This window comes from Gopherus evgoodei, chromosome 9 (assembly GCF_007399415.2).
Source record: "Gopherus evgoodei ecotype Sinaloan lineage chromosome 9, rGopEvg1_v1.p, whole genome shotgun sequence".
Classification (NCBI taxonomy): domain Eukaryota; kingdom Metazoa; phylum Chordata; order Testudines; family Testudinidae; genus Gopherus; species Gopherus evgoodei.
In genome coordinates, this window is record NC_044330.1 from 16,995,259 (window position 1) to 17,011,403 (window position 16,145).

At 39.6% G+C, this 16,145-nt stretch overlaps 1 protein-coding gene across 1 annotated transcript in view; it reads right to left on the reverse strand.

The window, feature by feature from the left end:
• Positions 1-3,110: 3,110 nt before the first annotated feature.
• PRKCI (protein kinase C iota) overlaps positions 3,111-16,145 on the reverse strand; it is a 54,410-nt gene continuing 41,375 nt past the window's right edge. Inside the window, exons 13-18 of the mRNA XM_030574946.1 lie at positions 13,187-13,274; positions 11,369-11,494; positions 10,496-10,575; positions 8,050-8,139; positions 7,621-7,736; positions 3,111-6,029 (exon numbers count right to left, since the gene is read on the reverse strand). Coding sequence (XP_030430806.1) covers positions 5,942-6,029; positions 7,621-7,736; positions 8,050-8,139; positions 10,496-10,575; positions 11,369-11,494; positions 13,187-13,274 — 588 coding nt within the window. The 3' untranslated portion in view covers positions 3,111-5,941. The remainder of the gene's footprint in view (positions 6,030-7,620; positions 7,737-8,049; positions 8,140-10,495; positions 10,576-11,368; positions 11,495-13,186; positions 13,275-16,145) is intronic.

A 16,145-nucleotide genomic window follows, 5' to 3' on the forward strand; every position in this document is an offset into this window, starting at 1 on the left:
AACTAATTGACAACTATGAACTAATTACTCTATACACTAACGATAACTATATAAAACAAGTAAACAAGGAGAAGCTAGGTACGTGGAGGACAGCTATGCTGCGCTCCACAGTTCCAACGACCGACACAGTGGTAAGAAGGAACTGAGGAGTGGACGGGCCGACAGGGGTATATATCAGGCGCCATAGCGGGGCCACTCCAGGGGGCGACCTGCCGACCCACCGGAGTTGCTAGGGTAAAAATCTTCCGACGAACGTGCACACGCAGCACGCACAGCTAACTGGAATGGATATGAGCAATCACTCGAAGAACTCATATTTAAGGCAGTCTTACAGTGCAATGCAAAATTGGACACTTTGGGGTATTCAAAATATTGATATGTTTAAGTCTAAGGCAGCCTCAACCGATTTTTTTGTTTTTACGTGAGACCTTTAAAGGCAATAGCTAAAGGGGATTTTTTCTGTATTTTATGATGTACCGATATAGCCTAAAAGGGGTGTTTACTTTTCAGTTGAAGTGGGATAACAGATCCATGTTTAAGATAGCCAACAGGTCCCACAAAAGCCATAAAGGCAAGAGATGACATTCCTGCTATTTCTAAAATAAAAATAAGCAGAGCACACCCACAAAAATTTAGGTCTTCAATATAATAAAGTAAAAAAGGACACTTTTTAAAAAATCCATTACAGATCACCTTTAACATTCTTTAATGTAGTCTCGGGTGGGCGATACCTCTCACCCACGCAATAAGAGGAGAGAGTGAGACAACTGATCTGCATTTCTAATGCGTAAGTGAAAAATTTAATTCCAAATTACTGCCTGCAAAGTGACGTGTCAATTAATGTTGTACTAAGACTTAAAATAAAAGAATCTTTCAAGTGAGCTGGTTAACACACATACTAAAACTGTTTGTCAAACTGCTAAATGTGTAAAAAAATCTTGTCACACTGTGTTTTCTGAATCTGATTCCATTCAAGTGGCACATTTGTGAACAAAGGGAGTTTTCTACAGAGAAATTTAGCATTTGCTAATGTTTTCTGATACATAGTCTCTGAAACTGCCAAAAAGTAAAATTTAATTGAACAGAGGCAAAGGACAAAAATATGCATTTTCATTTTGTTAGTGTCCCCCAGAAGATTGCTCTACATGTCTTTCTTCCCCTTTGAAATATGAGGAAGGTCAAGTGTTATCTTTCTTAGTGGAGGGCTCTTGGATATCTCAAATGTGTGCAGGAACATGCAGCCCTGAATTGAAAAACAGGTGTTGAGCTCAGAGAACTTCAATTATTCCATGTGTTTTAATTAGTAGTGCTGACATTTGATGTCAATCTTACTACATCAGCCATAGGAGTATTCAAGGATAGTCCATGTGAATTTCTAAAGTAAACAAAACTTGAAGGTAATTTTTTCTTCTAGATACAGCAAAAATAAATAGAAGCCTCTTTTTCCTTTACAAGTCATTTAGATCAATTTCCTCATCTGTGGAAAAATGATAGCACAGCCAATATATCTATGCAGAAGACAGAATATTCTGAGGACAAATCATGCACAAATCTTCACAAGTCCATCTAGAATAGAAATCTGGAACAGTTGCATTACTCGTTTTCTGTTGTGCGCATTTCCAACGTATAGTCTGATATGCTTCGTAAGCCACCCCTCAGAAGGCAATGTAACATCTCACACAATATAAATATTTGATAAATTATAGTAACTAGAATGTTATAATGTACATATAAAATCGTGTCAGCCATTTGACAATCTAAAAAGACTTAAAAAACCTGTGAAGGAGAAAATGTCAGGTTGTATCAATGTGAATCATATACAATAAGTTATTTTTATCAAAATGATTGAAGCCTGAGTTTAGATACCTATGTATATCCTTTTATCTCATTTCATGATGGGACACAAGGACAGAAGGAATTGATCAATGTGAAACACAGAGGCTTTTTTGATACTTGCTTCAGTTCTCAGCACCAGTATGTCATGGCAAAATATAGTTAATAGAATTTTGCAAGAAAATCTGTGTTTTCACCTATCCTTGGATAGCTCATGTCACAGCAATTCAAAATCACACCTAGAAAGAAATTCAAAAGCAATGGTTCTCAACTTTTTCCACAATAGGACCCCTGCAGAACCCCTCTTCCATTTAATAATGTGGGAAAGGCATGGTGGTCTTAAGACCCAGGTTGACAACCTCACGCTCTAGAGAAATCAACCATAGGATCACACAAGGAGGGCAAGTGTCTTCTGAGCCCTTCATTAAAACTCAGGAGAATGCTCCAGCATCAAAGTTCAACTTCAAATATTGGAAAGTGACAGGTTCTGAGGGTAGGGGGAACACAGGCTTGGACAATGTTTTGGCCTCACAGGTTAGGAGAAGCTAGTCAGACCTATCTTGAGAATGAGATGCTTTCCTGGTGAAAAAACACTTTTTGCTTTTATGGTGTTTAGTGGAGGGAGTTAGGTGGTGTAGGAGGTGGCTGAGGCACTCACATAGGGGGAAGTAAAATCTTCCAAGGGCCTTATTGCAACATAGTCCGCACAGAAACCAGAAAAAGATGTTTTCTTAGTAGCAGAATGGAACCTGTTTGCTGGGGCCCTTGGATGTACCCAAGCACACAATTGGGCTGAACTGAATATGATCTGGCAGTCTTAAAAAACACAATATCCTTGCCATAATATCTTTTAATGTAATAGTTTTGTAAACAGCACTAATCAATTGTTTGGTTACAGTTGCTACATGATCTCCATATTAGAGCTACAAAATTATCCATTCTTTCTGATTTGAAATAGCACTGTAAACTGTCAAAATGTTATCCCCAAACCTGTCATATATGCCAGCAGCTCATTCACTGGCTAGTATCACTAAGTACTCCTAAGCCTTGCTCCTTCCTCTTGCACACAAACTTGATTCTTTTGTTGGGTCACTATTTCAGGATTTCCCTGAGTGAAGGTTTATGGCTACATAATTCTGAAATGCAAGTCAGTGTGCTGTGGGACTGCTTGCAGAAGAGACTTGGATAAAACTATAGGGAGGTTCCAACTACAGCATACAGTCCAGTTTCATGTAACTATCCATCATCCCTCGAGTTATACTAGTGTTAATACAATATTCAGAGCCCTAATATAATTTTTTTATTTAAAGTAAAAAAAAGTATGTGCACAAATACAGGAAATGATTACACAGTATAATGTTCAAAATAGTGTTCTAGGTGAAGCAGAAAAATACAATAGCAACAGTATTAAACTAGAAGAGTACCCAGAATCCAATCTGTATACAAAATGAGGTTACTCCACATAAACACATGATCCCGATGTAGACAGTTTATCTTTACAAGATATAATAACCTACTGTACTTGACTGCCCATGCCTGATTTCCCTGCTAAATATGCTGAGACAGTCTCTACACATTTAACAAAATTAACAGTTAATGTCATGGCACTTAGAATTTAGAAGAGAAAGTAAACAGACTTGCAGTGACAATCATTTAAAATATTTATCACTTTTTTTGTTAACTAAGTTGATACTAAAACAGAAGGCAGATCTTAAGGTTAAAATGCATAAATAAAAAGATGTGTATCTTCTGTAACATTATCTATAAAAAATGTTTTTGCATCAAGCACAAAAACTTCAAAGTGAGAATTCCATTTATCTTTATATACATGATGAAAATCTGAAAATACAATTCCCTATCTAAAACTGTTTTGCACTGAATATCCTATGAATTTAAGTCACTGTATAGAGCTCAGTTCATTCCTTATTGATAGCAGCCTGAGTTTAATACCAACAAATTCCAGACTTCTATACAGATGACGATTTTACAAGTCAAAGGCTAAATACGTCAAGATTATCCCAAATTTAACTTGTGTAGTGAAAAAAACCTTTAAGATTTAAATAGATTAAAGCCTAAATAGCAGCTTCTGATTTTAAGAGCCCAATTTGAGACATCTTACAGGAACATTATTTGCATGAGACTTGGGGGGGGCCAAACTCAGTATTTCCCAAAAGTTGAGGCACCCAAAACAGCTTGTCTGTTTTGAAAATGAAGCCTAATATTTTTTAAAATTTAGTCCTACAATGTATCTTGTAAACAAAAGTGGCCTAGGTACTGTACTATGGGCATGTACCAAGTAGTGTCCATCTCTTTTATTAAAGCTACTAAGTCAGTGTCCAAAACAGTTTAAGTATGCAAATGAAGATAATTCATACCACCAAAACTGAAATTATAGTGTCAATGCACTATAGTGTTCAAGGGAAAACAGCAGCAGAGGGGAAGCTCACTAACCTTAGGTAACTCTTGCTAAAGGCTTGTCTACATGGCTCTTGCAACTACATCAATGCAAACTAGGTACCTTTTAGAGCACGCCAGCAGGGTGTACACAGTACAGAATATTAGTGCACTATACAAATCACCCCCCAATGTGCTTTGCCAGCATAGTGTAGACAAGCCCAAAGGTGTGTTGTGTTTTCAGAATAGTGTTCTATTAAGTCTGCTTTTACTAATACTTAGCAGTTTAGCTTAAGCCTTTTATAGGAGAATTTATATAGATTTGACTCACTGTCTCTTAACATCCCTTTTCCTTACAAATGTTTTAAAACCAAGCTTAAAAATATATTTGAACATAAGAACATTTGGCATCTCTTCAGCCAATATAGCCCTCAAATATTCAAAACAATAATTTGATTATTTAGCTATCCATACGGACATTTATCACTTCTGATCAAGTCACTTCTTGTTTAAATTACTTTCATTTATTCCAATTTTTCAGCCAGTTACTTTGAGTCCACTGTGAAGACCTAAGATTTGGAAGAGATTATTCATAATTGAAAAACACCAAAAAAAGTTCAGGAGTCACTGTGGCTAGCCCTTCCACTTTTCAGATACTGGGTTACATGAATAAAAAACATGCACTCTTTTTTCCACTGGGAAGATGGAACGCTTTTCCAACAGCATGGCAATAAGATTCTATTAATTTTACTGTTTTCTCCTTAGCTAAGCTGTAGCTGTAAGGTAACCATTTAAGATCTACCAAAACTTAAGGAACAAATAGCATGAGGTCCTACATTCTTGAATATTAGCTGCCCATTTCTGCTAAAAAGAATTCTTTATGCAGATTTTTTTTCCTTTAAAAAAAAAAAACAAGTATGAAGTGAGTTCCACTCATTTAAAACTGATACATTACATCACTGACAGCCCTTGCTGAAAGGGACAGGCACTCACTTTTCACATACCCAAGTGTGTGCGCGTTACCCCCAGTTATAAATCAGAAGTAGGTCAGGAGTGGAATCTATTCAATTACGTGAGCATTATCTTCTCTTGGAACAGAATCAGTGTTCCGTAGTCCAAGAACGCTGCCACTCTCCTTCGCTCTACCCGTTTTAAAGAACTGCTGTCCTACTGTCATTTCAGTGTATGGGGAAAACACTACAGGTTCAACTGTAAACGTGGAAAAATCAGTGTACATAGCAAGGTTGGAGGAGAGAGGCTTTAGAAGTTACCAGAAACTGAAGTCTTGTCAGTCTTGCTGTTAAAATGCAAGTATTAATGGCTTTTAATGCTGTTTCATTATGTGCTCTAATGCAACACATGCTCTTGAAGCAGTAAGAAGATTTTTCTTTAAGCAGACAGCTACATTACTTACAGCAGTTTAAACTGAAAAATCCACTAGCTGAGAGTTAGCAACCAATGGCTGCTTCTATATTAAAATTAGACTTTGGCAAGATTGCTGGTAGATTAACGTTTCAATTTGTTTTGCAACCTAACACAAAAAGTTCAGCATGATAGCAAGTTGTAACAACCAAGATTAAAAATCTCTGACTCCACAGTTGGTGGCAAACGTAAAATGTTTTTCATTTGATACAAGTGCAACCAAATGGCAAGTTGTTTATCCATGCAGAAAACAAGTGAGATGCAATATATGGCACAGTCCAGAAACGAAAGATCAGACACATTCCTCAGCGGACATCAAAAGAGGATTAATATATTCAAAGCCTTCAAACTCAGATTGGTCAATCTTCTTCACAATATCACTGTTAAAATAAAAACTAGTTAGTATCTTGCGTTAACACAAAATTGCTCCTTGCAATATTACTCAGAATATCAAAGTTGTATAAAAAGGATTAAGAAACTAAAGCATAAAGAGTTGGTCTTAAACTTTAGAACCCAAAGGTGGACATTCTTTCACAGTGCTCTGAGGAACTGGAGTCAAGAAGTTGCAGGGAAGTGAGCAACAAACAAATGCATAAAAGAACAGGCAACAGCCCTCTTCTGGTCTTCATCCAGGCACCAAACTAGGCCCAGCCACTCAATCTCAGTGCAGCAAAATTGTCTCACACTAACTTATTTCTCTGCCAGCCTCTAAACACAAAGTTACTTCTGGCTTCAAACTATGTTCTGCCCTCCCAGTGGCTGCTGCTGTCCCTGTCTTTACCAAAGAGAGGTGGGGGCTGGACACTGCATACAGAGGTGGTGTTCCAAACTTCAAGGAAAGAAGGTATGAGGCTGACTCCATTTAGGACAGCTGACTTGGTTTCTCCTGCCCTTAGGTCCTTCTGGCACAGCATTTTTCCTCGGTCTGTGAGGTTAAACCCTTCTAGAATGGATGGTGTCTTAAAAAATTAAGCAATTAGTTACTACTCCTCTCATCAGTGTATCTTCACTTAACTATCTCAAGCAAGATACTTCTTTACAATAAGCGTGAGGGGAGAGTCAGGCTGTCAGTCTTTAAGTCGTGTAAGACATCCTCAATATTTGAACAATAATCATTATGGAACATTTGTATCAGCTGATAGTGCTTACAAGTTACTCATGCATAATGTTCCAAAGTTATTTCATTAAATACTATAGAAAGTCCTCAAGCTCCTAAAATAAAGAGAGCAGTCTGTTTTAAGCTAATTACTAAGGGAGGCAGGAAAGGCAAATCTTACTTGTGACTGAATTTTCTCCCTCAGGCCCTACTGTGACAGCAGGGATGTCTAAGCTACACTGTCAGCTTCATCTGAGTTAACCAGCATCTGAATGGGACTTTTCAATCCTGTTAAGGTAACTCTAAATCTAACACAACTGGAAATAAAACAAACCACCACCCTTTTCTCCTGTCAAATACCAAGAGTGTCTGAGACACAAATTCTTAGACTGCAGTGTCCCAAGAAATCAAATAATGAAATTAAAACAACCCCAAAATCTTGGTTTTAAAGATGGACTAGACTGCAAAATATGGCTTGTGTTAATAAGCACCAACTCAGTGGGTGCTGAGCTCCCACTGACAGCCCCCCTATCGGCTCCCTCCCTGCCCCGTCAGTGTTTGTGGCTCACCAGCAGGCCCTGCTGATCAGTACCTCCCCCTCTCTCCCCACCATGATCAGCTGTTTCGTGACATGCAGGAGGTTTTGGGAGGGAGGGGAAGGAGTGAGGGAGCAACGTGCTGGGGGAGGGGGCAGGGGCAGGGCCTTGGAGGAAAGGGTGGAATGGAGGCAGGGTCTGGGGCAGAGCCAGGGGTTGAGCACCCCCCAGCACACTGGAAAGTCAGCACCTGTGCCTGTGTTAGCAAAATGTCTCTTTGCACCTTTATAATTTACTAACCTTTTTGAAAAAAGGTTTTCTTAAGTTTGAGTTACTTACTCATCATCTGGAGTGAGCTGGACAGGTTCATTAGTGAACTGGGAATCAAAGTTATCCAGACCAAATTCACCTGATATATTTGGTTTAAATGGAGGAACCACCTGTTTTTGTTCCATCTACAAATAATTTAAAGTAAGTATGAGTAACAGCCTATCAGAGATTATATTTATGTTTAAAAAAAAACTGAGTTCTGAAAAGATTACTTAAATTTCTCATTTGTACCTCTTACATATATTCCAGCAAATCAATCAATCTAATGTCTATGGTTACTGTGTGTAAAAGGGTTAATGGAATCCACATCCTCTCTTCACAGTATAATTAAAAAAATTATGAAGTTATCAAATTTGGCATCCCTTTTAACTTTCACTTAAGACAAGCTATCAGGGTTATACTGCATATAACAGAACACACACATCAGTGTTTACATACCAGATCCCAATCAACATTGCGGAAGAATGGATGTCCCTGAATATCTGCAAATCCTGTTTGAGGATGGCAGCCTAAACGTTCCTTTGGATCCTATGGAAGAATGAAAATGTTTCAAAGTGAAAAATAATTTGGAGAATGTGTGATCTCTAGCACACAATGATAAAGTTACTCATTATAGATTTCATAAGACACACTCATGTCAAAGCTGTAAGGTGTATTAGGCTAATGCACTGGCCAAAGTAACCCTATTCTCAAATTTAAATTAGCAAGTGTTTTACTCCGCTTTCAGAAATAAGAAGAATTGCCTAATATACGCTGTAATTCAGTTACAAGCTTCTGTATTTGGTTATAGGCCCCCCCCCCCTTTTTTTTTTTTAGTTAAGATGTGCAAACATCAAAATATATTGCATGCTTGGGACTCAGGTCACAACTGGGTTTAATCTGGGAATTTTCATAGGTGGAGAATGTCTGATAATCCCATCAGAAGACCCCAGCTTACAGATAAAGTTAACTGATGGAAGATTATATTGCTGACTTCACTGGGCGTCTCCTATAGACTTCCTTGGCTCGGAGACAACCATGCTACAGCAAGTGTAATAGGACAGGAGGAGGGAAAGAGATGAACAATGGAACTTCAAAGGATAATAGCAACCCTTGAAAAATGCTTCATTACTTAAGTCAAGTAGTGCTTAGTTGGGTACTGTTACGGATGGCTACCTCCAATGTAATACCACTGAAATTTTTATCATTTAAAAAAAAAAAAAAAAGGACCAAAAGTCAGGATCAAGGTGTGTTTTTCTTATAGGTTTCCACAGTCATTTTTGTATAACAAAATGTCCATGGCTCAGATGGAGGTGGTAACACTCCAAATTTAAATGAAGCAATCCTAACAAGCCTAGTTTGTGAACAAATCTGTGGGTTAGTTGTAGGTCAGCTGCAGCAATGCTAGAGCACAGCAGTCTCCAACCTTTTTATGCCCAAGATCACTTTTTGAATCTAAGGGGAACCCAGGATTTTCCCCACCCCTTCCCCAAAGCCCCACCTCACTCACTTCATCCCCTGTCTCCCCTACCCTCACTTACTTTCACCGGGCTGGTACAGGGGGTTAAGGTTCAGGGGGGCAATCTGGCTGAGGGGCTTGCAATGTGGGAGGGGGCTCTGGGCTGAGCCTGGGGCCGGTGATTGGGGTGCAAAAGGGGGTGAAGGGTGCAAGCTCTAAGAGGGAGTTTGGGTGAATGAGGGAGCTCTGGCCTGGGGCAGAGTGTTCAGGTGCAGGGTGTGAGCTCTGGGGGGTCAGGGCTGGGACTTGGGGTGCTGGCTCTGGGAGAGGACTCAGAGATGGGGGTTTGGGTGTGGCCTCCCGCCAGGCAGTACTTACCTCTGCTGGCTCCCGGTCAGTGGCGGGTGCAGCAAGGCTAAGGTAGGCTCCCCGCCTACTCTGGTTCCACGCTGCTCCCGGACGGTAGCAACATGCCCCTATGGTGGACGGGGCGGGGCGCACGTGGCTCTGCATGCTGCCCCTTTCTGCAAACATCGCCCCTGCAGCTCTCCTGGCCAATGGGAGCTGTGGGGGCAGTGCTTGCAGGCAGGAGCAATGCGCAGAGGGAGACCCCTGCCCCCGGGACTGCGTTGGCTGCTTCCGGGAGTGGCATGGGGCTGAGTTAGACAGGGAGTCTGCTTTAGCGGCAGTCACACTACATTGCTGGAGATCGTGATCGACTGGGAGATCCTCTGCTATAGCACAAGTTTAACTTTTATTGAAAAAATTAATAAGCATTTGCAGCCAGTTCATGTCAATTTTTCAAGCAATTTTTAAATACCAAAGACACTGAATGAGATAGACTGTGTCGTCACATTTGAAAGTGAAGTTTGTCAAGCCCAGAAACAAGCATTCAAGTCCTTCACTAACTAACATGGGGTGAGGCATTTTGTTCTGAAATAAGTCTTAAGTGATCTCTTAGAAGTTCCTTTCTGAAATATTCTGGCAATTCTGTTTCAATGCAAAATTCTACACACATCAAGTCCACCTACTTCCAACCATTCAAAATAATTATGATCTAGCAAACCATAAAGTACCAGAGAATTTCAGAAGTGATGTTTTTACCATAATTTTTGAAACATCTGTTTCCCCAATGCCTGGTCAATATGGCCATTCTGTGCATTTCTAGGCCTTTTATTTTGTGGTTTACCCATTAGCTCTGAATATCTGCAAAGTTTCAGGTTTTAAAAACAATTAAACAGTAAAAACAAAAAACAAAAAAAGCCAAATATATGTCAGTTCTATCTATTAAGAATTCTGTTTTAGAATAGCCCATCCCAGGCCCAGACCTTGTCTGCTGAGCTTCAGCTTAGGGGCAATTTTAATTTCAGTTATACTCTTGTAAGTGTAAGTTGACAATGGGAGCTCTTGAAAACCTTAGTCCAAATATAGGGCTTTAGCTCTTACCTTGTTAAGAAAACTTTTTAGAACACTTGCTGCTTTAACAGAAAGGGATCGTGGAATACGGATTTGTTTTTCCAAAATGACTAGAAGAATAGAGAATTTAAGACATCAGCACTTTGTATGGTTAAAGTTTCTTCTCTTTGTAAAGCAATGTTTTGTAGAGAAAACAAAAACACTAAATCAAGTGGATGCCACTTAATAGCAACCCCAATATAAACAACCTCCTGGAAGCAATCCCATCCTATTAATTAATGTTAATGGGATTTGGATACTGGCAATGACATGCCACTTACTGAATTTTTTTTTTTTGGGTGGGGTGAGGGGTAGAAAGGCCACAGCCACAAGCAGGTTTGTGGGGCTGGTTTGTACAGCCAGGAAGGAAGCACAGGAAGGTGCCTTTCCTGGCAGCAACCCCAAAAAAGCTGCCTGCAGCTGGTACTGCCATGTACCAGTGCTTCCTTTCCTGGTTGCAGTCCCGCAAACCTGCCTGTTCTCAGGGATTGCACAGGAGATAAGGGGCAGAGATGCCCACATCCACAACCCTGCCAGAGACCCAGTGCTGCAGACTGGGACAGGAGGCTGTGGGCAGGACAGCAGTGGAGACAGGTACTGTGCAGAACAGTGGCCCTCCATTGCTGCCCTAGCCACAGCCTTCCCTCCCCAGGGAAAGCCCTGGCATCTGAGCTGCATCCATCCTCCTCACAGACAGATTTGCAGGGCTGCAGCCAGGGAAGGCACGTTCCAGTGCTTCCAACTGCAGCCCTGCAAACCTAACTTCTTTTTGGCAACTGCCAAGTAATGGTAACTTTCTGTTGTCAGCCAAAGGATTACCAATAAGCAGAATCTATTGTACGTTAAAACCTCACCACTACTCACCTTGAAAGAGATAATCTTCTGTGTTTTGATCGGGGTTATCGGAGCTTCCAACAATATCAAATGGGGATCTGCCAGCCATCATTTCAAACATAAGTACACCTAATGCCCACCAATCAACACTGAAGCCTAGGATTTTAAAGAATACAAATCAGAATATAAGCTATTTTATCAAGGAGGACTTATTAAAATAAGTATCAGTGCTAACTATATGAAGAACAAGGTATATTTTACTAATGAATAATCAGATATCTTGACTGTCAGTAAGGCATGCAATGGTCAAGTTATGACCTAAAGACTACTGTACGTTTAAGATGGGTGTGACAGTGGCAACAGAAGTCCTCTTGTTCATTATGTGCAGGATGGAAGGCAGTACTCGGGAAGGAGAAGGAATGGAGACTTAAAAAGTTGGTGCTGGAACCTCTCAAGTTTAAACAGTAATTTTAGTATTTAAGGGGGAATAAAAAACTCAATCTCAGCAGTGTATTAACAGCATTTTTTGGTGGCAGGCTACACTGTTATTAGTGTCAAACACTGCAATAAATAAAAATTGTTATTTATGCAGGTGACATCACATGTGTTCACTGCTGAAGACAGGGATCAATTAACAGTTCTAATAGCTTGATTTTCCTCAAGGCTGAGACTGCTATAAAGATAATCTGCTTAGCCTGCGGAGAATCTGGCAGAAAAGAGAAAGGGGCCTTGTATCACTGAAAATTAAGCACACCTAACTAGTTCTGAAGACAATACTAAGCCATCTCCCTCCTCTGGAGGAAAGGCAACTGTGATAGGTCATAGGGTGAGCCTCAGGCTTTTGCCATAAATATAAGACCCAAGTAATGCAATGTTCCAGAACTATCTGCAAACTAACTAGCAAAATACCCTTTTGCATTTGTATAACTAAAAGTGGTCAAGTTAATCCTGAAAAAAAAAAAAAAAGTGTTAAACCTACAAGAGAACTTGTACATTCTGTGTTTAAATAAATTTTAATAGCTATTACAAGTCACTAGATATAAACAAAGAAAATGTATGGATAAAGCATTTTAAAATGCTTAAGTACCTGTTTACTTGATAGTATCTGCGACCCAATACTTAGATTTATAAGATAGAGAGCTACAGTGAAAAAGGGAACAAATGATCAAGTTCTAAGCTAACAGATGATTTACCACAGAGATAGGAAAGAGGCAAATTTATCTCGGACCAAGAAAAGAATGATTCTTTACCTTAGAAGAAAGATGAATAAAATGAGATGTAATGAAAATACACAATGAATAGTATAGAGAAGGTAGATGAGGAATTTTTGTTCCTTGTGTCATGACACAATAAGAGAATATTCTATGAAATTAAAGGGTGGCAAATTCAAAACTGAATTCCCCCACACCTCCCACAAAATGCACAACTAAACTATGGAACTCTGTCACAAAACATTAACTTCTTGGCCTCAATGACAAGATTGAAAAGAGACTGACTGGACATTTATATGGATAACAATCCAAAGTTATAATAGCTAATGTTAATAAACTGTGGAAGATATTAAAACCTCATGCTTCAGGGTTTAATTCTAATTATAAAGGATTAAACCACTACCTAATGGGGGGAAACAGACTGTCCCATATCTGCATAAAATGAGGTATTTTGCCCCATCCTGTGAAACATCTAGTGCTGACCACTGCTGGAGACAGAATAGTGGACTAGCTGGACCATGGGTCTGATCTAGTATGGTGATTCTTATTTTCTTCCACAAATCATTTTATAAGGAAGTTTTAACAGAAATTTATTACAGCTCAAGTATTTTATGACACAGCACTGAAATCAAATTACCATAATCTTCTCCTCGCAAAATCTCAGGAGCAATATAGTTGGGAGTTCCACAGAAAGTACTGGTTGTATCTCCAGGCCTTAATCCTTCCTAAAAAAGGAAAAGAAAACAGAGGGGAAAAGTTTTACAACATTTGCTAAAAATTCCTTCTACTTGCTGTCACATTATAAAACAACTATACTTTGTGAAGTGACCCATACCAAAATAAACTACCAGACTCATGCATGTAATCTGCATGCAAAGCACTATATTTCTTCTACAAAAATAGATCTGTATGCAGAGTGTACAGTGCACTAAGAAAAGCTATGTCTTCATTGCACCTGTCTACATTCACTGTTTCCTGATAATGGTCAAAGAATGAAATTATATATTCTCTTTATAGCACAGTAGCTGTTTAAGATACAAAAAACTACTATGTTAAATGCATATTCATTAAAAAACCAAGTCATGTTTTAGGCAACAATACCTTAATTACCAATCAGAATCTGTGTTTAGGTATAATGGATTGCAGTGCTTTCCATGGCATGCAAGGCGCAACACAGATCTAAAACAATTTAATGCAATTGCAGTGTCAATGGAAATCTGGCTTCATCTAATCTAAAAAAAAGCTAAAGACCACAAAACGACAGTCAAAACAATTCAGAGAAGCTTCTATTCCTATTACTAGTCAGCATGACTGATCCAAACAATGAAGGTCAGAAGTTAAGCCCAGGACAGGCAAAACATCTTGAAGTATGGCTGAGGGAAAGTAATGAGTTTGTTCTCTCCTTCTAGCATTTAAAACAGACTCCAGATTCCTATCCCAAACCTTTGTTTGCAGAAGTGGTATATCACAATTGGTTGCATCAAAATGGTGGGAAATTGTAGAAGTGATGTTCCTGATCAGACCACCACGGAATTCAGAATTTTGACGATTTAAAAAAAAAAAAAAAAAAAAAAAAAAAAAAAAAAAAAAAAAAAAAAAAAAAAGGACCTGCACTGTTCTCCAGCCAGTTCAGCATCAGTGTGTGCTTTTAGCACATTTGTACTGATTTGGGTGAAACTAACAGCCTACTGTTTGAACAATAAATAGAAAAGTACTGGTATGCAAGAGCTGATACAAAAGAGTGGCAGATTTAACTAGTTAATAGATTGGGAATTATCTTTTGTTTTAGAAAGTGCATGCATTTTTCCATTTGATGTATAAATAAATGTATGGCATTAAGTCACAGTATGTGTTGTGTTTCACTTCATAAAGCCTTTTATTTTCCCAACTGAAGAAAAAAATTAAGAAAAAAAAAAGTAGCGTTTTTTCAGGATTTTGAAGGCAACAGCCCTGATTGCCATGTCCAGATTTCCGTCCAATGGATTGGAACACAATTCTCTAGTCAGTCACACGCGGACAGGGTGTTTTTTGCTGCCATGGCTATTTGGGCATCCAATAGCCTTAAGGAAAGACCCTAAGGCTGAAACTTGCTTAATCTGAAGACAAATATGCTCACTGGACTATGCTCTAGAGAAGGCAAGTAGATGGAAGGCTGCTCTGCACAGCTGTTTGTCACCAATAACTTCTCCAAAGGACCAAAAATCTAAGAAAGTTGAATATTTTATCATTTGGATTCTTAAAAATTTCGATGTGCTCTCTTTGCTGATTCCACCTGCAGTAGTATTGAGGTTGGGGCAATCCTATGCTAACAAACATGGAATTAAAGCTCTAAGTGTCAGTCATTTACACTTTTGCTGCGATTAGAGTTGGTACGATAATCTACTTAATACATCTTTTCACCTTGAGCCTTGCAGCTCAAATCCTCACAAAACTCCTGAGAAGCAGTCAAACATTATCCATATTTCTAGAAAAGTACAGCAATACTAAGTAACTTTTAAAAGATCACTCCAAATATGGGGTACACTAAGCAACTGGCCTCTTGGAAGTGTAAGAGAGTTAGCATAATACTTTAGTCCACTGAAGTCATAGACAAAATTAATCCTTTAAAGAGTTTTCACGTCCAGTTTCAGACACTATTTTCTCCATATTATAAACATTCACTTTCTGAACTACATTATGTGGGCAAAACACTTGATATGTTTCAAAACTAAGTTTAAACTTGAAATTGTACCCGAGGTTGAGGATCAGTGTGAGGGGCACATTTGCCCTGCACTGGTACTGCGAGGGTAACTCTACTCTCTGGTCTGAGGAGACCATGGCCCCCTTGGCCCTGCTAGGCAGGCTCCAGCTCGAGACTAAGTATAAAAGGGAGAAACTCTGCTCACTCTGGGCTGACTGCCGAAGAGGGAGGACGCACACTGCGAGCTCCAGCTCAGGAACCATAGAAGCCCCAGACAGCAGAAGCCAGAGACACAGACTCAGGATGCCCAAGGAATGACAGAAATGCTGGGAACCAAACAGACTAAGAAGCCCAGAGACTGTGGAACCGCTGCACCAGGGACAGGGTAGGAATTAGCTCAGGGGGCCTAGTTATTGTGCTGAGTGGGGTCAGTGTGTTTTTGGTAGATTCCCCACTGATTCAGTGGCAGACATACATGCCAGTAATAAAGCATTGAGCTATGAGCCAGTGGAACAGGGAATGGCCCGGATCCCCCTACCCGGCTGCCATCCACGCTGGGGTAGTGGTCCACTCTCCTGACTGACCACTAGGCCACACAGACCTACTGAAGTGGGCAGTTATACTGACTCCAGCCATCAGTCCATACAACCTTGAGAGAGCAGCCATATTGACTTTTACCACTAGGCCATGCTACCTCAAGACAAGGAGTGGTTGTAAAGATGTGGCTGTGGGGAAGTAATTACCCTCACTCTACCCCAAGTGGGTACGGGGTGCATTTGCCCTGTGACAATCAGGCACAGAAATAAAAAACCCTCTTAAACGCAGCTGCTTTCCATGCTTACTTTGCTCTGTTGTGGCTTTGTTTTTATTTATATATAAAAAATGCAAGATTTACTACTGAAATACCTTAAGAGTG